The sequence below is a fragment of the Perognathus longimembris genome, chromosome 1 (genome assembly GCF_023159225.1).
Source record: "Perognathus longimembris pacificus isolate PPM17 chromosome 1, ASM2315922v1, whole genome shotgun sequence".
Taxonomy (NCBI): domain Eukaryota; kingdom Metazoa; phylum Chordata; class Mammalia; order Rodentia; family Heteromyidae; genus Perognathus; species Perognathus longimembris.
The window spans coordinates 12,793,961-12,821,470 of NC_063161.1; the positions used below are offsets into that span (position 1 = coordinate 12,793,961).

The window sequence follows — 27,510 nt, forward strand, 5'->3', positions numbered from 1 at the left end:
TCCATAATGGAGCTCTGTGCCCAGGCCCAGTGGACATTATCTCACTCATCCTAGCATCGTCCTAGGAGACGGGCACCAGGATCCTTGTGAAGCGAAGATGTCCCATGCGCTCCTAGCTCTATCCACATCCACACGCGGTGCCTCATACCTACTGTACTTGGGTTTTGGATGTGGCCCATTAGTAAGACAAGATCTCTACGTGCCTTAGAGTGTGTGAAGTCCCGCTAAGTGCTCGGGCCGGGGCCGGAATCCAGAGAGCGTCCAGGCAACTGCCTGGCAAGGCCTGTGGGGCTGGCACCAGCTCAGTGCCCAGGCCAGCCCGGGGGCCGGGAGGCACAGTATTGGAGAGGGAGAGGGGCCGACCGAGGGGGCGTGGCCTTGTCGGTTGAGGGGCGGGGCCTGAGCCGAGTGCCGAGCTGGGCTGGTGGGTGGGGCCAGCCAGCCCAGGGGGGCCCAGGAGACACAGGATTGGAGGAGGGAGCCTAGGGGGCGGGGCCTCGTCTGCTGAGGGGCGGGGCCTGAGTCGCGCCCCGGAGCTGGACTGGTGGGTGGGGCCAGCCGGGGCCCGAGCAGCCAGCGCACGGGCACCGCACAGAGGCTGCAGACTGCAGGCCAAAACCAAGCTGAGCCCGTCCCTTGCATCCCGCACCTGAGCCTGTCTCTGGTCTCCTGCACGGTGAGGCGACTGTTTCCGGCATGCTGCTGCGGGGAAGCCAGGCGCTCCGACGCTTCTCCACCGGCCGGGTGAGTCCAGCTCTGGGGAGCCTTCTAGCTCACGCCCGGACCTGCTTTCAGAGCAGACGGCAGTCAACGATGCTTAGGACCTTGCTAAAAGGCAGGACAGCCTTTTTTCCAAGAAAAATGTCCAGAAGAGTCCTGGATGGAAACTGTCAAGCCTTTGTCTTCTACGGGGAAGGGACTGCGGAGGGAGTTTGGCTGGTTAGGATGACAAGGTGGGAGCCGTCACAGGTCAGGGAGACAGACAGGGACTGGTTCCTTTCCTTTGTCGTTTCAATAGTGAAATTCCCAAATCCAGAGATGGAGCTGTGTGGGAACGAGACAGTAGAATCAAGTCCGCCTGGGTGGCCTGAGAGGTGGCATGTGCACTCTGGACAGGCATTCAGTGCCCTTGCAGAAAAGGGTGCTTAACTCCAAGCCTGGTGTTTGCAAGGCGAGCACTAGGAAGTGGGCTGGATTGCTGTGATTGCCAAGCGCTGCAGAGGCAGCCACGCTGGAACCTTACTAAACTGTACAGTAAGAATAGGGCCCTCGCCCAGCCCCGCAGCTGGCAATTGCATCAGCTCCTCCAGAAATGGAATAAGAGCCGACACGTTGCATGCAGCTCTGCCTTCGGCCCCTCTGAGGGCCTCTAAGAGAAGTCTTTCTGAGTCTACTCCAAGCTCTTGAGGGAATAAAATAAAAAATGTATCACGTGCAAGATCTTTTTTTGTAAGAAGTACATTTGCTATTTTATAAAAGACTTTGCCATTTCCTTGATTTCTCTGCCAATGCCATATATGTACATATGTATACATACACATGTAAAATAGAGACAGAACCTTCAGTAGCACCAGATTGTCCCAAACTTGCATGCGTTATAAAACTTTGCTTCTCCAGATACCCTAATTAATAGGGATTCAGTGTACTCCTTACAGTTAGGTCTACTTTTAGGAATATTCGCATTTTATAAAGAAGGGAGAGACCTTTCTGCTAGACCTGTAGTCTGTTTTAAACAGCACTTGGGAGGCTCTCCTTACCTTCTCCCACCACCAGAAGCCCCTAGGAATCAGTAGGAGGGCACACAGAGCAAGGGTCTTGAGTCTGCATGTTGCCTGGACACATCTCTAACTTGTCTGTTTTGGAGCGCAGAAGGGAGTCTTGAAGAATGCTCTTTTCACAGTGGTAAAAGGTGAACCAAGACAACTGACATATTGCAGGAAAACATCTGGCTTCTCTAGAGTCTGACTGTCCCCACCACTGTCCTAACATGTAGAGAAACAAAGGCAGAATGGCTGGGAAGAAAGCAAGTTTCTCAAAGATAAGACATTACTCAAGAAAACACTGAGTGATAAAGGAATAAAAAAGAAAAGGTGTTCTGCTGTGAAGAAAGTGGAGATGCATTCTTTAGTTTGTTTCCTATAAAGACTGTTTAGAATCAAATACATGCAGCGCTGGTGAGGATACAAGAAGGTATACTCGCTTTGGAAAACTGGTTGGCAGCATTTTCTGTACTGAAAAGTATCTACCCAGCAGATGCGTTTTTGGGTTTTTGTTTGTTCGTTTCTTTTTGTGGTGTTGAGGATAGAACACAAGGCCTTGCAAATGCTGTATGCTCAGTTCCACATTCCTAGGTATTTTCCTAAGAGAAAGAAAATCTTAGGCTTACACACATACACACAGATGCACACACACACAAACTATTTACAAATGTTTATGGGGGCTCTATTGATAATCATCAAAAATTGGGAAGGCCCTCCTTGTCCTCAGCTGGTGATAGGATTGTGGCATATCGTGTATGTAATGGAATTCCCCGGGGTAGGTATGAGGAGGGGGATGTAGGGAGACTGAACTACGAATACATTTTAAATGTAAGAAAACAAACTCAAACGTATCAATATTTTAGTATTTCACTTTTCTGACATTTTGAAGAGTGTAAAGCTATAGGGACAGAAAAAAAAAGATCAGTAGAACTCGATACTAAGAATAGACACAAAGGAATTTTTGAAGATGCTAACTTCTATGGTAGCGATTACTTGATTATATTTTTCGCAAAGCTCACAGAACTGTACTCTAGAAAAGTTACTATATCGAAATTGTACTTTTAAGAGCTAGAGATGTGGCTCAGTAGCAGAATGCTTGCCTAAATTATACCTTCCTCTTTGTTACTGTCGTTAATAATAAAATGCCTGAGGTTAGGTGCATCATAAAGAAAGGAGGTTTCTTTAGCTCACACTTTCAGAGGTTTAAGAGCATGGTGCCAGCATATGCTCAGCTCCAGTGAGGGCCTCATAGAAATGGAATCGCACAGTGGAGCACATTTGAAAATTATGGCAATGTTTTTCACCTTCCTCAACTTCTTCAAAATGTTCCCTGGTTACCTCCAGGAGTTCTCACTCATCCTCTGTGCTAGGCATCCTCCGTCTGGCCTTGCCTGCTCATCTGCCCCTATGTGGACATCCCTCTTGCTGAAATCCTTTATTCTTTTTATCATTAACAAAAAGCTTGGGGCTGGGGATGTAGTTCAGTATAGTGCTTGCCTAGCAACTGTAAGTCCCTGGGTCTGATCCCTAGCACCGGAAGAAAAAAGTTATTCAGGTATCCCACAAAGCCATCATTGATACCTTTCTATAATGATGCAATAAGAGAATCAAGTTGAGCAAGGTTGTCATTTATGGGGAAATCCTTAACCTTGGCTGGATCTGACACAGATTTATATAACCTGTAATGTGCTGCTCCTGCTACTATGAGAGTTTGTTATCCAAAGAAGTATGGGCTGTTCCACTACCCCAAGTACATCTCCTGAACTTACTCAAGGTCAGTTATTAAGTCAGTTTTGATTTTTACTCTACTCGATTCTCCAATGCAAGAGGTATGCCTGTTCAAGCTGGCTTGGGTCCAAAATATTTGCATAGGCAAGGCCCTCTGAAATGCTTCTTTCCAAAATGTCATTTGTCACCATAACTCCAAGTGCTAGATACATGATACCCACTCATTCATTTCCTTGTATAGGCAGCTCCTTTTGCCCAGCACTTCCCCAGGGTCTCCCATAATCCTCTTTCTTGGCCATCTCCCAAGAAAGAGATTCAACCAAGGAATTCCATTCAGGAGACACTGTCCCCTTTCTGAAATACTCTTCTCACTTGCCCTAATACTGAGTTACTAAAATATATTTACTTGGGTATCCCCCTTACTAACTGGTGAATTTCTGAAGATGAGGACCACTTTTGATTTGCACCTTCATAGTAAATATCCTAAAAAGAAATGTTCACAGAGGCCCAACGGGTAAGACAAATACAACATGGAGGCTGGATGGAGTGAATGGAAGTCCAGAATCAGGAAATCATCCTGCTCGGCTCCATCCCCTGCAGCTCTTATGGGAATGGCAGACCAAGGTTGGTGAACCTCCTAACTTTTCAGGAGGATGTGAAACCTCCTTAAATCTTTACAGAGGTTTTATCTTTTTTAAAAAAAATCTCTAGGGCTGGGAATATGGCCTAGTGGCAAGAGTGCTTGCCTCGTATACATGAAGCCCTAAGTTTGATTCCTCAGTACCACATATATAGAAATTGGCCAGAAGTGGCGCTGTGGCTCAAGTGGCAGAGTGCTAGCCTTGAGCAAAAAAGGAAGCCAGGGACAGTGCTCAGGCCCTGAATTCAAGGCCCAGGACTGGCAAAAAAAAAAAAAAAAAAAAAAAAAAAAACTAGTGGAGAGTACTACTTCCCTTCCACTGCCACACTTGTAACATGACAATTGCTCAAAACATACCTGTAGCAGTGTGTGTAAAATGCTCCATTACATATCTCATTGACTCAGCAAAATGGATTGTTTTGTTCTTTTGTGTAAGGGTCATTTATGCAAACTTAGCAATTCTCCTAATTGGAATAGCTTTAGCCTTATTTTATACCTTGCTCAAATGGCCCACTTAAAGTTAACAGGAGCTTTTACAAAAGGACTTTCTGTGGAGGACTAGGTGTTTTTTAATCTTGGAACCCAGTCAGAGTGGAAATAGAACATTTGTATTTAAGGAAATTTCTTTGAGATAGGGTCTAGCCATATATCCCAGGATAGCCTCAAATCTACAATCCTCTTGCCTACTGGTATGTACCACCACATCAGCCTAATAAATATAATTATTTTGTAGATCTTTGACTTCCCATAGACTTTGTCATTTCATATGACTTACTATCCATTGTCATCTATCCATGTGCCTTTCTGTGATCACTGGACTGTTTTACAGGTTTGTTTCAAAAACAAGCTGAAGTTGGCCCTTATTGGCCAGAGCCTCTTTGGACAGGAAGTCTATAGCCACCTCCGGAAGGAGGGCCACCGAGTAGTTGGGGTGTTCACAGTTCCAGACCAAGATGGAAAAGCCGATCCATTGGGTAAGTGCATCTTGGGGTGACTGAATCAAGAGTTCTCGGGTCTAAGTTGGCAGCTGAGGCGGCAGTTCTACATTCCACAACACATGTGCTCTCTATCAAGATGGGGATTCCATCTCATGGACCAAGGTATCTGCCCCAGCCCCAACAAAGTCTTCAAGCCAACAAGCAAAAAAGGAAAGCAAAAAAGTAAAGGATGAGTCCTTCATAAAGAGAATATTCTAGAAATTGTCCATATTGCTTCCATTGATAGCCCATTAGACAGAATGTGATAATGGGCTATATCTATTTGCAAGAGAGGCTGAGAAACACAGATTTTTGTTAGGAGTGGCTATATGTTCAGCTAAACCAAGGAGAGCCATTCCCCAAATGAAAGGGACAGCTAGCATTTTATGCTGTGGATATGGATTTTGGCATGTGACATTTTTTCTTTCAGTGACACTGACTGAGGTGTGAACCCAGGGTTTCATGCTCGTTTAGCTTGCTTGTCTCACTGGTACTCTACCCTCTACTACTCTCTAGCTTTGCTTTTCAGCTTGTTGTTTGGAAATGAAATCCCAAGGATTTTACTGCCCTAGATGGCTTTAAGCTATTCTCTTCTGGATCTCAGCCTTCTGAGTAGCTAGGATTACAGGCACGAGCCACTGGTGCCTGACAAGTTTCAGACCTCATTTCAGAATGAATCCTGGGAAATGAGGTCTTCCTTGGTGCCTGGACCCAGGTCAGGACCTGCCACCCTCTCACTGGTCATGGCAACTTGGATTTGTGATGTAACTCATAAAACGAAAAAAAACACAAACCTAACTTATTGAGGGGGCCTTGGAGATGGTACCAGAAGTAGCTGGAAGCATGTGTTCTGAAGTTGGGGACCAGTGTGGGCTCTGCCACTCACTAGCTGGGTGACCTCGGTCATGTTGCTTAATGCCATCAACCTTTAATTTACTAGTACCTGACTCATGTGCTGCCATGAGCTCCACTGAACATGAAGTGCCTAGCTGCCTACCAGACTCACAATCACTAATCAACATCTACAGAAGCTAGCTATTCATATCACGATAATAGCTCCAGGTAGCCCCAAACCAAAATAGAAGATCAACATCTACCCACCTCAAGCCTCTCACTGACGAAAACACATTTCTCTCCTTGACCCCAGTGTTCTTTCCCAAGTACTTTCTCACAATCATCTCCCATTATCATGTTGTGATCCATTGTTTACCCACTTTTATCTGAAGTGTGCCTTATGCTTCTTGGACATTTTATGAGCATTCACACATTGCATGAACATTTTTTCACTGGTCTCTCAAATTCTTACAAATTTATTGGTCAGGGCCTTGGAGTTCTTCAGGGCTTACTGAAGAATTCTTTAGAATTGAGGTTTTGTAATAAAGGCATTATCTCATCCTAGTCATTGAATTTTGATGAGTTGATAGAAAAGAAGCCCCAAACTTTAGGCAAAAAGTTGGGGCTAGGGTTTTTGGAACTGGCTTAGAACTAATATTATGTATTCTACATTACAGTCCATATGAGACTATATGTAAAACATATTTTTCCACTGTTTAAACATATATTTAGATATATTTACATGTAAAATATGTATATTACTAAGTATTACTATAGCATAATTCGTAATAATGCCTGTAATCCCACTTCTACTCAGAAGGATGTAGCAGGAGGATCGAAAGTTCAAAGGCTGCCTGAACTCTATAGCAAAACCCTCTCAAAATACAAACAAAAAAATTAACTATGCCGGGCACTGGTGGCTCACACCTGTAATCCTAGCTATTCAGGAGGATGAGATCTGAGGATCATGGTTTGAAGCTAGCCCAGATAGAAAGTCCCTGTGAGACTCTTATCTCCAATTAACCACTCAAAAACTGGAAGTGGTGCTGTGACTCAAAACTGTAGAGCACTATAGCCTTGAGTGAAAGAGCTCAAAGAAAGAACCCAAGACCTGGGATTTAGCCCCATGACTGACAAAAAAAAATTGAATATAATAAACATAATATACTATATAAAATATGTAATAGTTCGTGTTAATGAATCATACATTCATTTATAATATTCATAAATAAATACATAAAACATACAATGTATGATTCATAGTAAAAGTAACATTTAATTGTGGAGGGAAAAATGAGTTGGTCTTGTGCTATGTTCTTTGAAGGGCCATTCCATTGTTACCTGGGGTTAGGATCAGGTCCTTTAACTGGAAGGGGTAATGCTTTCTTCAGGATGGAAAACTTGGTGTTCTTTATGAGTGCTGAATGTATTCTCCATTCTTTAGCCTCAGGCATATTCCACATTTCAGCTCTCTAATGTAACTTCTATTTAGTGAGTGACAGAGTAAACTCTATGATTGCAAAGCTGAGCTCAGCCTCCCTTCATCTATAAGACCTGCCTGCTTAGTAGGGAGAAGATGTTGTGGCCTACAGTTTGCCCTGGAAGAGGAAGGGAAAGACTCAAGGTTTTCCACCAGAGTCTGTTTATTTGAGGGTGAGGTATTGATAGTTGACTCCAGATCTAAAGCTACGTTCTCTGAAAGATTTGTATCAGTAATGAAAGTAACACCTATCTAAAAAAAAGAAAATTGAAAACATTGTCTAGCCACAAGCTTTTGAGTTTAAACCTTTGATACATAAATGTCAAATTAGAAAAATGGATCTAGTATGACACAATTATGTCCAGTTCTAGTCACAATCTAAATTGTTCATCATGTTTTGTGAAGCTATAAAATTATAGCAATATTAAATGATGGATAACTCCTACTCAACTTTTTGCTCAAGATTGGCACTCTGCCACTTTAGCCACAGATCCACTTTCAGGTTTTTTTATTCGTTACTTAGAGATAAGTCTTTCAGATTTGTCCTCAGACCTCAGCCTCCTGTGTAGCTATAGGCATGAGCCTCTAGTTCTTGGCAAAGGCTGGCTTTTGAAAACTGAAAATCATCTTCTTCTTTTTCCTGTTTAGCTTTGGCTGCAGAGAAAGATGGAACCCCTGTATTCAAGTTCCCTAGATGGAGAGTCAAGGGCAAGCCTATCAAAGAAGTGGTGGAGGCCTACAGATCTGTGGGTGCCGAGCTAAATGTACTTCCCTTCTGCACACAATTCATCCCCATGGATGTCATTGACAGCCCAAGACATGGCTCCATCATTTATCACCCCTCCATCCTGCCCAAGCATAGAGGGGCTTCTGCCATCAACTGGTGAGATTGCTTTCATAAGAGAGACTATGGGCACATTTCTACTACCTATGTAGTCTTACCTTTTTTTTTTTTAACTGATCAAGAAACTAGATATGCTTGAACAATTGTGAGGTCCTGATTGCTTCAATTGCATAAACTCCTCTGAAACCTAGAGATACTTATGAACCAAGACAGCCTTTCCCAATGATAGTCTATAGAGTATTAGTTCCAGTGATTAAAACCAGGTATTTCTCAAACAAAGGTCCTGTGGTCACTTGTTTGGTTTGTGCTAGGTTTCTTTATTGCAGGACTTCCCTGAGCTTTTATTTGTTTGTTTGTTTGTTTGTTTTGCCAGTCCTGGGGCGTGGACTCAGGGACTGAGCACTGTCCCTGGCTTCTTCTTTTTTTTTTTTTTTGGCCAGTCCTGGGCCTTGGACTCAGGGCCTGAGCACTGTCCCTGGCTTCTTCCCGCTCAAGGCTAGCACTCTGCCACTTGAGCCACAGCGCCGCTTCTGGCCGTTTTCTGTATATGTGGTGCTGGGGAATCGAACCTAGGGCCTCGTGTATCCGAGGCAGGCACTCTTGCCACTAGGCTATATCCCCAGCCCCCTGGCTTCTTTTTGCTCAAGGCTAGCACTCTACCACTTGAGCCACAGTACCACTTCCGGCTTTTCTATACATGTGGTGCTGAGGAATTGGCTTCATGTATACCAGGCAAGCACTCTACCACTAGGCCATACTCCCAGTCCTCCCTGAGCTTTTAAGATATGCCTTCATCTGAGCATCCTGACCGCCAAGGAATCTGAGTGCATCACATTCCCAAACATACTTGACCAGAGAATTTTTTTTTTTTTTTGCACAGAGCATCTCAAGTGCAATTGAAAATACTGAATTGCTTCCACTGTCCATGTTTTATTGGACTTTAAGCTTCTTTAGTGAGATTTTTTTCTAACATTTTTATGAATTGTGTGTGTGTGTGTGTCCTGGGACTTAAATTTAGGGCCTATGCACTATCCCTTGGGTTTTTCACTCAAGGATTGCACTCTACCACTTGAGCCACAGCTCTACTTTCACCTTTATCATAGTCAGTTGGGATAAGAGTCTCAGGGACTCTCCTGCCCAGGTTGGCTTCAAACTGAGGAGTCAGCCATCAGTGCCTGGCTAATTCCTCAATATTTCTGAATGGAGTGATTTATTGAGTGATTGATTTAGGTCTTGCTTGGTCAGTAGTTCAGAAAAGTATCAATGGCTTCAATCATGGACATTACTGATTTACCACTTCAAACTCTCTGTATTAGTCTGACCTCTGATGTGTGTTTATGGGGATATGGTCAGAATAGTCAACTTCTTCTTGTATGATTAGCTCCTGTGAGGCCAATTAAGTTTTCTCTTAGGCTAAGCTGTATAGAACACAACATATAAGTAAGTAATTAGCTGATTTAGATTCGAATCCTAAGTGAGGTTTATACTTCACTTGTGCAACTTAAACTAACAATATTCTCAATAGTGCACTGAGTATCCTGTTCTTAACTCCCATTCTTATTCCAAATAGTCCAAGATCAAGTAGAACTTAGCAACTGGACTCAAGTAGGAAGGTTGATGGTGAAGGAGAAACTGACACCTGTGAGTCAGAGTAGCACTAATTGATGGGCTCTAATGCCTTTTTAAACTCAACTTGTATATGGTACTAAGAAAGATCAAAGATAGGAAGATACATTAAGTAGTGGTGCTATTAGGTATTGCTTTCTATAAACTGACAACTCCCAGCTCTACTATTTATTTCTCAAGGTCATTTCATTCACTATCTGCTTTTCCATTTTAAGTACTTTTTGAAACTTCCTTAACCTCACTAATTCTTCACTTGATTATATAAACAATGTTTAAAATTGAACATCCTCTTTCCACAGGACTCTAATTATGGGAGATAAGAAAGCCGGGTTTTCTGTTTTCTGGGCTGATGATGGTTTAGATACAGGACCCATCCTCCTTCAGAGATCATGTGACATCGAACCCAATGATACGGTGGATGCACTTTATAATCGATTCCTCTTTCCTGAAGGAATCAAGGCCATGGTCAGTATATTTATGCCCTCAAGAAAAAGTTAGTAAATACTTAAAATTTGCAAAATGTTTCTCTTTTATTCCAAACAGACCAAGCCAGCCCCATAGTAATGCATACCTATATATTCCCAGCACTCAGAAGGGTAAGGCAGGAGGACTGAAAGTTTGAGGTCAACATAGGATACATAGCCAGATCTGGTTAAAACAAAAAAAAAAAAAAATGGAATTGAGCATGTTAATTGTCACTAAAATTATAAAGCTTAAAAATACAATTAGATTTTATAATTCGCAATAGGATGGTATACTTTGTGTAGAAATCTGAACTTGAACATTTAGTCTGTGATGCTGACTCATTCCCCCTGAGGACTGTAATTAAGAAAGAAATTAGACTGCTCTGTTTCCCTGGCCCAAATCTCCAGCCCTATTGTCCTCCCCATCCCCCCAGTCCTGGGGCTTGGGACTCAGGGCCTGAGCACTGTCCCTGCCTTCTTTTTGCTCAAGGCTAGCATAGCACTTGGGCCACAGCACCACTTCTGGCTCTTTTTTTAATGTGGTGCTGGGGAATTGAACCCAGGGCTTCATGTATGTGAGGCAAGCACTCTTACCACTAGGCCATATTCCCAGCCCCTCCAGCCCTGTTTATGATGACTGGTAATTATACAGAACCTTAGGAAAACTTTCCACATAGTTTGGACTTCCTTTAAAGGTAATTTCAGTTTGTCTTTGCAACAGGGTGAGATTGTGTTGTTGTTTTATTAATTCATATGTGCCCTGAGCAAAAAAAAAAATCCCAAAGTATGTATACTATGAAGTAGAAATACTAGCCTGAAAGCCTATTGAAAGGTTCAGCAATAACTCCTATGTCATTTAATTTTTTTCCCCAGAGTTAGGAGATAGAAGTAGCAAGATTATACAACTTAGTTGCCATTGGTGTGGGAGGGAGGAGAGCGAAGTTTTATGGAAGGATTCAGAGAGGGCTTTGACCTATCTTTGAGTTCACATTCTTCTACTTGGACAAAGACCCTTTGTTATAAGACAATCCGCAAGTCACTTAGTCTCCTTAGCTCTGGTTCCCTTATTTATAAAACACCAACAGTACTGAGTGACCTGTAGGACAGTTACAAAAAGTGGTGTTATTTATTACTTGAGTAAAGTATCTGGCACACAGAAGATGCTTGAAAATCACAGTTATGGCCAAAATAGTCTTATGTGTGTTCAAGTGGCATTCTCTCAGGCCTACATCCTATATCTGATGGCCTTAAAGATAGATCTGAGTGGAATGAGCTATATACTTGGCTCTCTTCTTAGGAAGAGAAGCTGCAAGTCCTTAGAGAGAGAGAGATGTGTAAGTGTGTTCTCCTCTAGGCCTCCCAGAATGCAACTCTAGGCAACCAAACATGGCAGAGAAGAGAACGCAGGAACACCTCCCAAAGGCAATCACAACTGTGAATGGATTTTAATGTTTTTTAAATTAGTATTCCAGAAGTTCTAAACTAGAAAGCAAGTTGAAATAAATACAACAATGTATCGTTTCTATCATCACCATTATGAGTTCAATGATTTTATTGTGTATGTGTGCTAGTACTAAGGCTTGAATCCAGGGCCTGAGTACTGTTCCTCAATGCTAAGCTGTTCCTTAGCTTTTTTGCTCAAGGCTACCATTCTCCCACGTGAACCCCACCTCCACTTCCACCTTTTTGGTGGTCAGTTGGAGTTAAGAGTCTCACAAATTTCCCTACCCAAGATGTCTTCAAACCATGATTCTCAGATATCAGCTTCTGGAGATCTCAGCTTCTGGAGTAGCTGAAATCACAGGTATAAGCTACTGATGCTTAGACAAGTACGATGTTTTTTTTTTTTTTAAGTAATTATTTTCTGGAAATTTCCATTGAATCACCAAGGAGAAACTGAGGCTACACTGTGTGTGTGTGTGTGTGTGTGTGTGTGTGTGTTGCTAGGGATTGAATTTAGGGCTTTGCATATGCTAAGCATACACTCTACCACTGTGCTACCACTCCCCAGCTCCAATAGGGGAGTTTTTTCATGTGTGGTACCGGGGTTTGAATTTAGGGCCTCATGTTGTTAGGTTCTTTTACTGCAGAGCCATACTTCCAGCTATGGTTTTGTTGGTTATTTTGAGGCAGGGTTTTCCCTCTTGCCAAAGCATGAGCCTGGGTCATGATATAACCTATGTTACTCTTCTTGCCTTGGCTAGAATTATAGGCATGTGCCACCATATCCAGCTGTCCATTGAGAAGGGGTCTCATGAACTTTTCTGGCCTCAAACCATAATCCTCCCAGTCACAGCCTTTCAAGTAGCGAGGATTATAGACATGAGCCACCAGTGCTCAGCAGAAGGGTGGATTGCAAACCACCCATTAGGTACCGCTGGCCTTGAACTCATTGTTCAGCTTGTCCCTGAACTACAGCTTCTCCATCTGTAAAACAGGAGTGAAGAGGTCCACTTTACAGGATTCCTGTGATGTTTGCAAGGGATATTTTGCATACCATCCTTTGTACTTGACATCTCAATGGAACTGAAGAAATACTATCACAATGGATTTAACTGTAGTAATTCTGTTAGACCACTGGGTCTCTGGACTGTCACCAAGGTCATGTTTTCTGCTTTAGGTAGAAGCTGTCCAACTCATAGCTGATGGAAAAGCTCCTCGGATACCCCAACCAGAGGAGGGGGCAACATATGAAGGTATCCAGAAAAAGGAAAATGCTGAGGTATTTCTATCAACTCAATAACGCATCTCAAGTTCACAACCCTTTGCCTTTGAGAGTTTCTAATGTACTATTTCATAATCAAATGATGGAACCTCCAAATCAGCCTGTCCATCCATCCCTTTCTGCTACTTTGTGCTCTGAGAGTGTTTATATCTTGTTTGTGCTTGCCTAGATTTCTTGGGATCAGTCTGCTGAAGTTTTACATAACTGGATTCGGGGTCATGATAAAGTACCTGGAGCCTGGACAGAGATAAATGGGCAGGTATTGATTGATCAACTGATTGATTGGATTTATTTATTTGCTTATTTACTTTGTAGTATGAAGAATCAATTAAACCAGGGCCTTATACATGATGGGCAAATGCTTTACCACTGGACAAACACCCACAGCACTTTTTCACTTTTATTTTGAGATGGGGTCGTGCTGAGTTGCCCAGGTTGGCTTTAAACTCAGGATCTTTCTGCCTCAGGCACTTAAGTAGCTGGGATTATAGGTGTATGCTATCATGACTGACTCTGTACTCTCTGAGAGGTATTAGAAAGAAGTCTAGGTTTACCCTGATTATTACCCTTGGGTATAAGTAGAATCTGTGGTCTCCCTCCTCTTCTGTGTGTGTGTGTGTGTGTGTGTGTGTGTGTGTGTGTGTGTGTGGTGAGATGGGTTTTGAACTCAGGCCTTTGTGCCGGAGCCAGCCGGCAGCGAAGAGGAAATTCTGATTGAGGGGGTGAGGATTAAAGAAAAAGAAAGATAGATAAGAGAAAAAAGAAGACAAGAGACAAAAGATGGGGTTCAGGAGGTCTGCATCTCGAGATTGTAACTCAAGACTGCAGCCAGGTTTATTCTTAACTTCCAGCTTATATGCAGTTTGGGAACCAGGGAATAGCATAGGGTTGCTAAAATCCAAGCACACAAACAGGCACTGAAGTTCGCAACATTTGATGGCAGCAAACACAGGATGAGGTTGATTAACATAGGAATGTACTCCAGCGGACATGTTAAAGCAATTCCAGGTAGGGGCAGAGATACTAGTAAACAAATGTCCTTGCACTTAGCAAATCCTTGTGATAGCAACACAGCCAGAGATCAAAATAAAATTAACTGCTGGCTCCACTCCCGACACCTTTGTGCTTGCCAGGCAAGTCCTCTGCCATCTAAACCACATCTCACACCCCTTTTTAGTTCTTTGCTCATGCTCTTTGCCTAGGTGGGTCTCCATACCTCCTGAGTAGCTGGGATTATAAGCATGTGCCATCACACATGGCTTGCCCTCTTGGTTCAGTATGTATTGAGCATTTATCATAGTGTAGATGGTGGGCACCAACCCTGCTCCTTGGGAGCCTGAAGTTTTATTGATAGCATGGAGAAATGGACGAACATTGACAGTAGAGCGAGGCGAAGGCCGTTAGTGAGGCTCTGGCTGAGGTAAGGGGGGAGGCTCCTGAGGGAAGGCCACTTTGAGAAGATGAGCCAAGGAAAGGACAAGACAAAGAGGTGAAGCCTTGGACCAGGAGTCTGACACATCCTTGTGAAAGGACTTTAATGGACAGTTCAACAGTGCCAGCCCCTTGGTTGTAAGGAGAGATAGACTGGAGAAATGGGCGGGGAAGGGGTAGGGAAGATCTTCAAGTTTGGTTCTCCCCATTCAATTCTTGGAAATTTCTTGACCTCACATGCCCTGCCAGGCAGGATCTGATGTTCTCTGTGCTGACCAGGCTCTGCACCTCTCCAACATAGTTTCAACACTAGACCATGTGTTCCTTGGAATCAAGGCTTTTCATGTACACCTCTGTGGTGTTAGGCTTGCATCGCGTGCCAACAGAAATATGTGCAATTAGTGGCTAACCAAGGAAGGAAGTTCAAGGTCATGGTAAAGCCTGTGGGACCTGGAGTCAGGATGTCTCCATGAAGCCTGTGGCTCTACCACTGTGGCTGTCTTATCTTGGACACATTCCCTCTCTGTTGAATGTAGGTTATGGGTTATTATGAAGACCTCATGAGTAAGTGATAAATGTGCATTTGTGTAAATTCGTAATTCTTGCATTTAATTCAGTGAACATTCAATAAATGTTAACTACTGTACTTGTAAATGACAGTAGTCCTAGAATGATAGTAATAGATTAGTGTCAATTACATTTGTGTATGATCTGAATCTGGGCCTGTTTCTTGACTCACAAAATACCCTGCAATTCTTTGGTTTTACTGATTGATTGACATTGATACTGATTGTGGTGCTAATTGTCAGCCTAATTATCATGCTAAGCAAGCTCTTGACCCCTAGCTAAGCATTCTGCATTCTCATCTATTCTCACACTGCATTGTAGGAGTCTACATAACCCTCATCCATCTCCCCCCCCGGGTCCTCCCCCCACACTCACAAGCCTGCATTCTGGCTACAAAGAATGAACTTGCTTTGTATCTGTTTGAATTCATGATAAATGTAAAATCATGTCACTTAAACAGTATTTTTTTTAAATTCTTGGATCACACATTTGCAATCTATAATCTTGTTTAGTGATATTTCTCTGGATGCTTGTACAGCCTCTATATGTTTTATATATATGTCTACAATAATATACATAATGTACATCTATATGTGTGTTATGTGTATACATATAACACTATATCTCATTTAACTATGAATGATCATTTGAGCTGCATATTGGCAAGGAGTGACTGCACCCTCCCCTGTGGGCGTTTTTACTTTCCTGTCTGAGTCTGATCTCTTTTTCAGAGAGTTACGCTGTATGGATCATCATTGCTGAAGAGTTCTGTCCCCCCTGGGGAACCACTGGAAATTCAAGGTGCCAAGAAGCCCGGTCTTGTTACCAAAGCTGGACTTGTTCTTTTTGGTAACGATGGGAAAGCAGTGAGTGTTCCATGTATTTGTCCATGAAATAACTGTTCTGGTCTCCTATAACCCCAGCTCCCGAGGGAATAGCTCTCCCAAGGTCATGTGGGATGTGGGAGGCTCCGTGCGTGCTGATGGAGACGAGGCTCCATGGGGCGAGTCCCGCAGGCTGACAGTCAGCTTAGTGACAAGGCTGTGGAGATGTAAGGTGTTCCATCACGGCCTTGAGCAGGATGGTTCTCCCCTGCATCTCAGCCACCCCATCTACAAAGCAGAGGGGAGCCAGGTCTCCTCCCACAGCCAGACCTTGGGAAGATGTGGTGGTGATGTGCACCTGGGCTCCTGCTGGGCATGCGCCGCCCACCCATGCTGCCTGTGCTCAGGAGACCCGCTCAGGGCCTCAATAATGCTCATGGATAATGCTCTTCCTACGGAAGAATGCTGTAGTTTGCATATGTTCCCACCGGCTGAGATTTCTCATTCAGCTACTTGGAAATCTTAATCCCAGCTCTGTTGCTTCCTGCCTGGTAGAAACTGGATAAAGTACTCAACCTCACCGGGCCTCTGTTTCTGCATCAGTAAAATGGGCAACTGCCTCCAGAAGGATTTCTTGAGATTAAGTAAGACGTCTTAGCACACGTGATGCACATAGCACAGGATACAAGCCAAGTGCCCGGATGATAGTAACAGCTGAGTTGGAGTAGGTGGAGCTGGGTGTTTGCTATAATAGGGTTCAGTTCCTATTTTCCTGGGCTTATTATTTAGATGTGTCTGCTCCTAGACTTGACTTCCTCCTTTCTGGTGCCGCTATCTAAAAACAAGAGGCCATTTCAGTTCTTTTTCATATCATACTTTCAACCCATACTTTTATTTTCCAAATAAGCTATTATTTGTTTGTTTATCATACAACCTTGGATTTGCCTTATTCTTCCTAGACAAGCATTCTGCCACTGAGTCCTTCTTTATTTATTTATTGCTTTTAGTTTCTTTTTCAGATTTTTTTTTCATTCTACCACTTTTCCCCAGGCCAGCCTGACTGCAATCCTCATATTTCTGTTTTCAACTCCAGAGTAGCTAGGCTTTCAGGCATGTGCCACCAAGTGAGGCCCCTATATAAGTTGATTTTTTATTCCCACATAATAGACTCTGTCTCCTACTATTCTTACTGTAGAGGGCCCTAGTCCTCAATTTTTGTGCCTGTTTTGTTGCTGTTTTATAGCTTATGGTGAGAAATCTACAGTTTGAAGATGGAAAAATGATCCCAGCCTCTCAGTACTTTTCGGCAGGAGAAATGTCCGCCGTAGAACTTACGGCTGAAGAAATGAAGGTGGCAGAGACCATCAAGGTAAAACATAATGGGCTTACTGTAACTGACCTTGGAAAATGGAACCATCTTCATAACTGATATCAATGTCCTCAAAGTAATGGGGCTGGAACATATATTTCCTATTTTTGTCTAAATTGCAATAGCAAACAAACTCTAAAACATATATGCTCAAACATAGTATGAACAAATTTATTTCTCTAAGGAATCCAAGGTAGTTCTAGGGTTGGCTTGGCCGGGAGGCATGAAGCTGGGGATGGGTTAGCAGTGTGGTAAGTCAGTGCTCAAGCCCTGCTAGCTTCAAGGTCAAAGGAGCACACAGCATTTTGAGTATGTGGTGGGGGCAATTTCCCATGGACCACCCTGGGGTGGTGCAGGCCACGCCCACTCCCATTCATTGGCTACTGTGGGGCTGTGTGAACAAGATGAAAAGGAGGTAAGTTCCTTGATGAGCTAGCCAGCTTCTGCCATGCAGTTCTATGTGGAATTCCTCCTAAAGTGTCCCTTTTTGTTTGTAGGTAATCTGGGCTGGGATTCTAAGCAACGTCCCTATTATTGAAGATTCCACAGACTTCTTTAAATCTGGAGCAAGCTCAATGGATGTTGTGAGGTAAAAACCTCAACCTGCTAACAAGGATGATCTTTTTTGACCTTTGACCATGGCTTTGAAAATCAGATTTGAATTTCTCCTTTTAGAGGTCCTCACTCTATAAACTTAAACCTTTTTTTAAAAATCCATTTCTATGTTAGACACATATACTTGTTTTTACTCATTGCTAACCAAGTTGTTTCTGTATCTTCTTTAGTCCTTGTAATTGATACTTTTGAATTTTGTCTTTACATTTCTTGGCTGGGTTTTCCTTCGATATGACATTGGAATTGAGAGGCTCTGGGAGAGAATAGTAAAAAGATTTTTTCCAGCCAGATCTAGAAGGAAACCTGGTGGTGATTATACCTCTTCCCTCAATTCTTTTTTCCTCCCTCATTCCCCATAGATCTAGAATGAGAGTTAAAAAGCTACTTAAAGAACAAGACCAGTAAGGTGCTTTGAGTAACTGGGATATGAGACGGTCATGCACAACCAGAGGCGGTGCAGTCCTTTGATGATATGTGCAGAGAAAAGAATCTGAGGAAAATTCAATTCCCTGCCATACTATGTTTCTTCTCTGGACACAATCCTTCCTGTCAACGCAGAAATGTTCCTGAATATTCTATTTGTTATTCACACACTTATTTAACAAAAGTATTGAACACATTACATATCAAGACCATTTTGGAAGGAGGAATACATGATGAACAAGACAAAGTTCTTTGATTCATTGAGCTTTTGTCCCAGTAACCAAAAATAATATTTCCAAGAGCACCCAGAAGTCAAGAGTCTTGTTCCTTAAATTACAGATTTCTCAGCAATGATTCATGAGTTCCCAGAAACTTCTCGTTAGCTTAAAAAAGACTTCAATACTATATTGTTGATATAAGTTTTTTGCTAGTAAGGTGCCTACAGGAATTACTCATTTCCTGTTTAAGCTTCTGGCTTACCATAATCATCTGATAACCAACCACGGTAACCAAGGCACCTCATTTGTTTTAGAGGATAAATGACTAGAGAACAGTAACAGTGGTGGGCTCTCTACACGGTACAGAGTATACTTTTGCTGCTCAAGAGTTGTCAGAGGCTTGGCACGGTACTTTATACCTGTAATCCCAGCTGCTTGGGAGGCAAAAATCATGATGATCACATTTCAAGGGCAGCTCAGACCAAAAATGTAAGGCATGGATCAAGTGATAGACAGTCTGCCTGGCAAACACAACATCTGAGTTCAAATCCCAGTGCGTCTAGAAAGGAAGAGGAGGGAAGAAGAGAAGGGAAGGATGACCATATGACATTCATTTCTCATAATTTTGACCATTAGGAAATTCTCTGTTTATTTATTTTTTATTCCTTGAGCTCATTTGAAAGGAAAGGAATTGTCTTGATTTGCTCCTTGCCATCTGGCTTAAGTTACCATGATTTCTTTTATAGTCATGGGTAAAGATGAAACAAAAAGAAAGTCACTCTCTTTCAAGGCAGATTTTTAATTATCTTGACCCAATCTTAGCAAGTTCTGTGCTTATTTAGCACAGACAATCTTACAGAACTTACCAAGGCACGTGACCAAAGTCTCACTTGACAAATGAGACTACCACTACCAGCAAATGTTGATAAAGGGTCCCAGACATCCTTTCAAAAATATAAGTAACATAAACTGGTTCTTACTTTCAGGCTGGTTGAAGAGATCAGACAAAAGTGTGGTGGACTTCAGTTACAGAATGAAGATGTGTATATGGCCACTATGTTTGGAGACTTCATTCAGAAAGTTGTGAGGAAACTGAGAGGAGAAGATCAGGAGGCAGAGCTGGTGGTGGATTATGTAAGTGTCGCCTTGTTCAAACAGTGTAAAACAATGCTGGGCCTTGCATCCACTGGCTTTACATTGATAACTTTTTTTGTTGTTTAGATAGTCTTTATATAGGCTAGGCAGGCCTAAAACTCACTATATAGCGTAGGCCTCCAACTCATGATCTTCTTACTTCAGCCTCTGAAATGCTGGCATTACAGGGGCACGCCACCATGCATGGCTATTTACAAGCTTTTACAATAAGCCTTATTGAGATATAATTCAGATACTAGAAAAATCACCCCTTAAAGACAACTGCTTTATGGTTTCTAGGCCTACCGCTCATTCTTCTGCATGGTCTCCTCTTTGTTAAGTAAACTCTTTAAAAAAAAAAACACCTCTTAAAATATATATATCTCACTGGTTTAGAGGAATGGTCACAGCTACCACAACCTCTATCTAATTTTGAAAGGTTTTCATCACTCCTCAAAGAAAGACTATACCCACTGTTATCCATTCTGCACACACGTCATTCTACACTCCTCATCTCACCTTCCCAGTTCCAGAAAACAACTGATCTCCTTTCTGTCTTAATGGACTCACCATGTCTAGACATCGCATATAAGTAGATTTCCTGTGGCATGTGTCTTTTTTATCTGCTCCTTCCCTTTAGCAGAATGTGTTTAAGGTTAGTCTACACTGTAGAACATGTCAGCACTTTACGCCCCCTACTGGCCAAATCCTCCATGGCATGAGACTTGCAAGAGTGTTGGTGCGCTTTCGTTGGTTGACGTACATTTGGGCCATTTCCCCTTCGGCCTGTTAGCAATTACACTGTTATAACAATTCGCACACTTTCAGCTCTCTTGGGTAGACACCCAAGAGTGAAGTGAAGGAGATTTTTTATTTACACTCATTAATTATTAATGATTAATGAGCATCTTTCCATGTGCATATTGGACATTTGTCTATTTTCTTTATAGAAATATTTCTTCAGATCTTTTGTCTGGGCTGGGCATGGAGTACATACCTGTAATCATAGCACTTGGGGGGCCAGCCTAAGCTACATAGTGAGACTCTGTCTCAAAATACAAACCAATGAACAACAGCGACAAAACCCCAATCCTTAGCCACTCTTTAAAAATTGGATTATCTTTTATTGTTGAGTGCTAAGAGAGAGCCCTTTGTAGATATGTTGGATATTAGATTCCCATCAGACTTAGGTTTCCAAAGACTTTCTCTGATTCTGTAGATATTTTCACGCAATACCTTTGTATAGTTTAACATACTTTAATAGCAGATATTAAAATGCATTTGGTAGTAACAGGAGAGAAGATGGACAACATTTCAACCATGTACATGCATATTTTGCATGTAGGACAACTTGGACAATTACAGAGTAGGATGAAACCTACCCTATGATAAAAATGCACCACTGTATAGTTGCTGTTGATAAGAACCTTATTATTATTATTTTTTTTGGCCAGTCCTGGGCCTTGAACTCGGGGCCTGAGCACTGTCCCTGGCTTCCTTTTGCTCAAGGCTAGCACTCTGCCACTTGAGCCACAGCGCCACTTCTGGCCGTTTTCTGTATATGTGGTGCTGAGGAATTGAACCCAGGGCCTCATGTATACGAGGCAAGCTCTCTTGCCACTAGGCCATATCCCCAGCCCAGAACCTTATTTTTTTTAATCCAGATGCTGGTATTGTCTGGAAAATTTTAGCAGGTTTACTTATAATTAGTTGTTGTAAAGTTAAACTGCTGAAACTCATACACTGAAATATTTTTGACTTGTACTATTTGTACTTGTACCATATATTGCCATATATATGTATGTATATATATATCTATGTGTGTATATATACGTATATTTACATATATATGAGAGAATGCCAAGCCTGTATCCATCTGCTTTATATTTATAACCTTTTTATATCAATCTCTCTATATATATCCATATATATATATATATTCACACAGGAATAAAAATGAAACCTAGAGTTGTGAATCAGAAGGTTAGTGGGCTTCCAAGGATGTCTGATTAAATTCAAGAGTTCTGACAACGCCATGGCTGAAGTTGTGAGGTTCCTTCATTCCTCCAGGAGAGGGCGCATGCTCACCAATAGCTTTCAGAGCCACTTGTTTCCTAGTTCTTGACGACCTGTCAGTTTGTTAGCAATCAGTCAGCTTTGTATGAGTTCTAGTGTGGAGATCTTCTCACCTACCCCACCTCTCCTTTGGCTTGAGTTTAGCAAGGCAAAGAGTTGGCTGTCATTAGAGAACAATGGCCCCACTTTCTTAATAATGTAATGGGGTTTCATTTTGATGAAGTCTAATGTATCTGTTCTTTTGCTACTTATATCTGATGCCTTCCCCCCAACTCCTCCGTCCTTCTTTTATGGCCTTACATGTGAAATATTGTCATTTTAGTCTGTCATTATTTAATTACTTTTCTCTTTCCTCCCTCCTTCCCTCCCTCCCGCCTTTCCTTCCTTTTTTCCTTCCTTCCTTCCTTCCTCCCTCCCTTCCTTCCTTCCTTTGCCAGTCCTGGGGCTTGAAATCAGGGCCTGGACACTTCCCTGAGCTTCTTTTGCTCAAGGCTAGCACTCTACCACTTGAGCCACAGTGCCACTTCTGGCTTTTTCTGTTTATATGGTACTGAAGAATCAAATGCAGGGCTCCACGCATGTGAGGCAAGCACTCTACCACTAAGCCACATTCCCAGCCCTCTCATTATTTCTTCTACTTGTTTTCTTATTGGTTGTCCTGATAATTACAACGAATATTTTTGTTTAAAACAATCTAGTTCAGATTAACCAATCAACCAATACCAATTTAACACCAGTAGTATAGAAAAACTGCTGGCATAGCAATCCGTCCCATGCCCCTAATTTATGCTATTACTTTCATATAAAGCAAGAATATTTGTATGCCAACTTCTGTATTTAACCTTGGCCAATGTGCTTTTGTGGATTCAAGTACCTGTCCAGTGTCCTTTTCATTTTGACCACTGTTATCCAGCGATGAAGATAACAGTTTAAGTAACACGCATGTAACAAAGAGAGAATGAAAACTGAGAAGAATTTAGAAAACTTCAAATGGACCAACCTAAGATGAAACCTAGTAACAGCATTTCCAAAGAAAAGCAGTGGCTGTGCTTCATCAAAGCCACCACTAGATGGCAGTGTCTGCACCACCAGGAGGCCTTTATGATCAAGGAGAGCCCAGCCCAACCTAGAGGCTTCTGTGGTCACAGGCACTAACTAGCTCCCTGCCTCAGTGGCCATGAAGCACCCAAAGGCCCAAATCTTCTCCTTGCCCTTGTCCCTTCTGGACAGTGTAAATTAGAATGCTATTCACGGAACTTCTCTTTCTGCATTAGAGAATAAGCTTCTTTATTGCTATTTGGTATCAAGTGACTACACATCGTCATCATCGAATCTGTTCCTATAACCCCAGGTTTCAAAGGAGGTCAATGAAATGACAGTTAAAATGCCATACCAGTGTTTCATAAATGGGCAGTTCATGGATGCAGATGACGGAAAGACTTACGACACTGTCAACCCAACAGATGGATCTGTGAGTAATGAATGGCTTCGTCCATGGTGAGAACGCAGGTGGTCTTAGCAAGTCACTTTGTCACAAGGACTCCAAGGACTCTCTCTGGCCACACTTCATGCATTGCTTTCAACCATTTCATCCTAGTAGTGGTTAAAGTTGAAGATTGTTGATAGGATAGATATTTTATGAGGAACTTGGCAGACAGCCATGGTTGTGGATATCAGAGACTCCCTCTCTTCATAGTGCAATGTGCAGAAAACTTTCTCTGGACTTTGAAAAATCATAGCAAAAAAAAAAAATTCAGCTTCCGAAAGACGCTAGGAGAAATGTATCATCTTCCTACATGTGCCGTTCCCCAGGTGTGGCATAAGAAATACTAGATTTCAGCTGTGTGATGTCCATGTTCAAATGGTTTCTTTTTTTTTTTTTTTTTTTGGTCAGTCCTGGGGCTTGGACTCAGGGCCTGAGCACTATCCCTGGCTTCTTTTTGCTCAAGGCTAGCACTCTGCCACTTGAGCCACAGCGCCACTTCTGGCCGTTTTCTGTATATGTGGTGCTGGGGAATTGAACCCAGGGCCTCATGTATACGAGGCAAGCACTCTTGCCACTAGGCCGTATCCCCAGCCCCAAATGGTTTCTTTTTGTTTACCCTATTATCAGATGTATTCATTGCTAGTCACAAAAATCTTCCAGATTTTGTAAGTGATGGTTGGTTTTCCTACTAATAAAACACTGGGTCCAAGAACCATATGTGACCTATTTTTATTTACCTCAATTAGACCATCTGCAAAGTATCGTATGCATCTCGGGTGGATGTTGACAAAGCAGTAGCAGCAGCCAAGGATGCCTTTGAAAGTGGAGAGTGGGGAAGAATGAATGCCCGAGAAAGAGGAAGACTGATGTACAGGTGTGGGTTTTTTGTTTGTTTGTTTTTGTTTGTTTTCTTAGAAAAGCCAGTCTGTGGTCTTCAGGTAACACTGCCAGAATTGTAACAATAACTGCAAAATGTTCTAGTTACCTGTTACATACTGTCTCCTATGAACTGAATTATGTGAAATCTCATATAGAGGAAACATTGGGAAGGGGGGAATTCCACATCTGATTCTAGAATGGCCTAAAGGGAACAGCTTAGACACTTAAGCATGGAAGGAAAACAAGGGCAGATTCTGACTTTTTCATGATGGGTCACTGAACACCAAACAGAACTCGACTGTGACATGTTTTCATCTTGTCCTTCCAGTTCCATGGCACAAGTACATGGGTTCTTAGCGTACAGCTGTCTCCAACTGTCTTCTCTGTGTCATCACAAGCTACCCACAGTCCTGATGTTTCCTTCCTTGCATGACTCTGCTTTTTGTTTTTGACAGTCCTGAGGTTTGAACTCAGGGCCTGGGTGCTATCCCTAAACTTATTTTGCTCAAGGCTAGCTCTTTACCACTTGAGCCACAGTGCCAGTTCTAGAATTTTCTGAGTAATTTATTGGAGATAAGAGTGTCATGGACTTTTCTGCCCAGGCTGGCTTCAAACTGAGATCCTCAGATCTCAGCCTCTTTAGTAGCCAGGATTCCAATCATGAGCCACCAGTGCCCAGTTCTGCTACTTCTTATGCATGCCTGAAATCTCTGCTTCTTCTTTGCAACTCTTTTTTTTTTCCTTCTGATATGGGGTGGGGGTGGGTAGTGGTTGAGCTTGCACTTGCTTTGTTTGCTTGGCCCATTGGTGCTCTACCATTTAAGCCATGCCTCTATCCTCAGTTTTTTGCTGGCTATTTTTGGAGATGGAGTCTCTTGGACTTTTTTTTTTTTATCCAGGCTAGCTTCAAATCATGACCTCAGCCTTCTGAATAAGTAGGATTACAGGCGTGAGCCACCCCTGCGCAGCCTTTTCAACTCCTGAAATGAATAATTTATTCCATTGCTTGATAACTCTGTCTTCCCCACTGGGCCACGAGAGCAGAGATCAGTCCGTCTGTGTCCAGCTGTGCATTTTCAGTCCTCAGATGGTGCCTCGAGTGTGATAGGGACTTGGGCAGTCAATGAACTTCTTTCCTCACCATCCAGACTTGCAGACCTTCTAGAAGAAAACCAGGAAGAGCTGGCCACCATTGAAGCCCTGGACTCAGGGGCTGTCTATACCTTGGCTCTCAAGACTCACATCGGAATGTCCGTGCAAACCTTCAGATATTTTGCTGGCTGGTGTGACAAAATTCAGGTGAGCACAAATGTTCTTTGTTCAGAAAGGAAAACAGACTAACATTCATTGCTCAACAGCAGATACTGTGTCGGATGCAACTTTTACATAGCTTTTCTTACCCAGTAACATGGCTGTCTTAGTATGTTTTGTGCTACGGTACCTGAGACTAGATAATTTATAAAGAACAGAAATGTATTCTTCCATGACTCAAGGGGCTAGCAATTCTGAGATCAAGGTTCCTGCTGGTTTGGCCTCTGTGTCACCTTGATTTGATTGAATGATGGAAGGGGTGACATTGGTCAAGATGCATTGTACTTATCAATGGATTTATTAAATTGGTGACCCTTTGTACAACTCCTAAAAGATAATATAAAAAGTAATAATAAAACAAGAACAAATACTCAAAAATTGATTTGATTGGTTCAAACTCGCTTGCTACCAAACCCTGATTTGAATGAACGTGAATCTATTTTTAATCTTTATGGATGTCAGTTAGAGTGAGCAGTCCTATGTTTTACTGATTAAATATTAATGCATTCAATGATAGAGGGCTTCTCAGACCCTGCTGTGGAAAGGAGAGGATGAAGGAGGTATGCACTATATTATGTTTATAATATCAAAAAAATCTGCATCCTTGGGTTAGGAATATGGCCTAGTGGTAGAGTGCTTGCCTCGTATGCATGAAGCCCTGGGTTTGATTCCTTAGCACCACATACATAGAAAAAGCCAGAACCACAGTTCAAGTGGTAGAATGCCAACCTTGAGCAAAATGAAGCCAGGGACAGTGCTCAGGTCCTGAGTTCGAGCCCCAGGACTGGCAAAAAAAAAAAAAATCTGCATCCCTTAATGGAACCCGGCTGCATGGTTTCGGGTAGAAGACTGTACATGTGTATCAGTAACAGCAATGACATCTCTCTTGGCAGGCCAGGCAAACAGTTTTATTTAAAGACTACTATTGTGAATTACTTGGGATTAAGTTTGACTGTGTATAACAGAAAACGCAAGCCAGAAGATTATCTTTCTCCTTTTCAAGAAGTCTAAAGGCAGAAAGTTAGAGCTAGTACACGAGATGTAGGCTCCTCCTCTCTCTCTTTTTCAGGCCATCAGTACTACCATATGACTTTCTTCCAGTTGTCTCATGGTGTCAGGATAACCACTACAGTGCCAGCCATTGCAACAACATTCTGAACAGGAAGAAAGAGACAATGGGAGCTGCCCTTAAAGAGATTTCCAGTGCTTTGTGTTTTTATTTTCCATTGGCCACCTCTATCTGCTATGGAGACTGGGAAACAGCATCTTATCTGGGCATGGTGCTGTCTCTATTTATCAATACTAGGGTACCACTACTAAGGAAAAGTAGGAGAATAGATATTGGGCAAGCAACTCACATGTGTAGAAACTGGGAAATGGACTGACTTAGAATTGTGTTTGTTTTCCTATGTCTCATAATTATTTTGAGGAGTCCCTACTTGGGTAGGAATATGTTTCTTAGGATGTGAACAGCACCTTTTCATATTAACTAAGGAAAAATAAAGAGAGGTCAGAAAATAGATCCTTTGAGGTTAAAGTTATTATTCATTTAAGTTAGTCAAATAAATAGTGCCCTTTTCTACCCTGCAGGGTTCTACAATCCCAATCAACCAGGCCCGTCCAAATCGCAATCTGACCTTCACCAAGAAGGAGCCCATTGGGTAAGACGAGGAGCGCGCCCTCCAGTGGCTCGTGGTGGTATCGGTGTGAGACAGTAAGGATGTGGGCTTTCTCCCCTGCAGTGTCTGCGCCATTATCATCCCCTGGAACTACCCGCTGATGATGCTCGCTTGGAAGAGCGCTGCCTGTCTGGCTGCGGGCAACACCTTAGTTCTCAAGCCAGCACAGGTGAGCTGTCGAAGGCCAGCACCCAGCTAACTGATCGTTTTTAATCTGAGAATTACAAGCACAGAGTTGCCATTTTATGTCGGAGGGTCTTTATTGGAAAATACCAAGCAAGGATGGTATGAAATCGCTTACAGTGTAGGGCCCAATGGGAGCCCTTGACTCATGTCTACTTTGTTACACATAGGAAAGGGTCCCTCCTGGCTTCACAAGCAGAAGGCAAGATCCCCGTGGCCTTTGTTGGTCTGGTCCAG

General features: G+C 42.5%; 1 protein-coding gene across 2 annotated transcripts in view; it reads left to right on the plus strand.

The window, feature by feature from the left end:
* The first annotated feature begins 566 nt into the window (after positions 1-566).
* Aldh1l2 (aldehyde dehydrogenase 1 family member L2) overlaps positions 567-27,510 on the plus strand; it is a 43,558-nt gene continuing 16,614 nt past the window's right edge. For both annotated transcript variants that reach the window (XM_048356774.1, XM_048356783.1), the window contains exons 1-15: positions 567-744; positions 4,958-5,102; positions 8,068-8,302; positions 10,189-10,354; positions 12,974-13,075; positions 13,248-13,337; positions 15,808-15,942; positions 17,144-17,269; positions 17,767-17,858; positions 19,512-19,659; positions 23,087-23,206; positions 23,968-24,095; positions 25,249-25,399; positions 27,002-27,072; positions 27,154-27,259. In XM_048356774.1, coding sequence (XP_048212731.1) covers positions 697-744; positions 4,958-5,102; positions 8,068-8,302; positions 10,189-10,354; positions 12,974-13,075; positions 13,248-13,337; positions 15,808-15,942; positions 17,144-17,269; positions 17,767-17,858; positions 19,512-19,659; positions 23,087-23,206; positions 23,968-24,095; positions 25,249-25,399; positions 27,002-27,072; positions 27,154-27,259 — 1,863 coding nt within the window. In that variant the 5' untranslated portion in view covers positions 567-696. The remainder of the gene's footprint in view (positions 745-4,957; positions 5,103-8,067; positions 8,303-10,188; positions 10,355-12,973; positions 13,076-13,247; positions 13,338-15,807; positions 15,943-17,143; positions 17,270-17,766; positions 17,859-19,511; positions 19,660-23,086; positions 23,207-23,967; positions 24,096-25,248; positions 25,400-27,001; positions 27,073-27,153; positions 27,260-27,510) is intronic.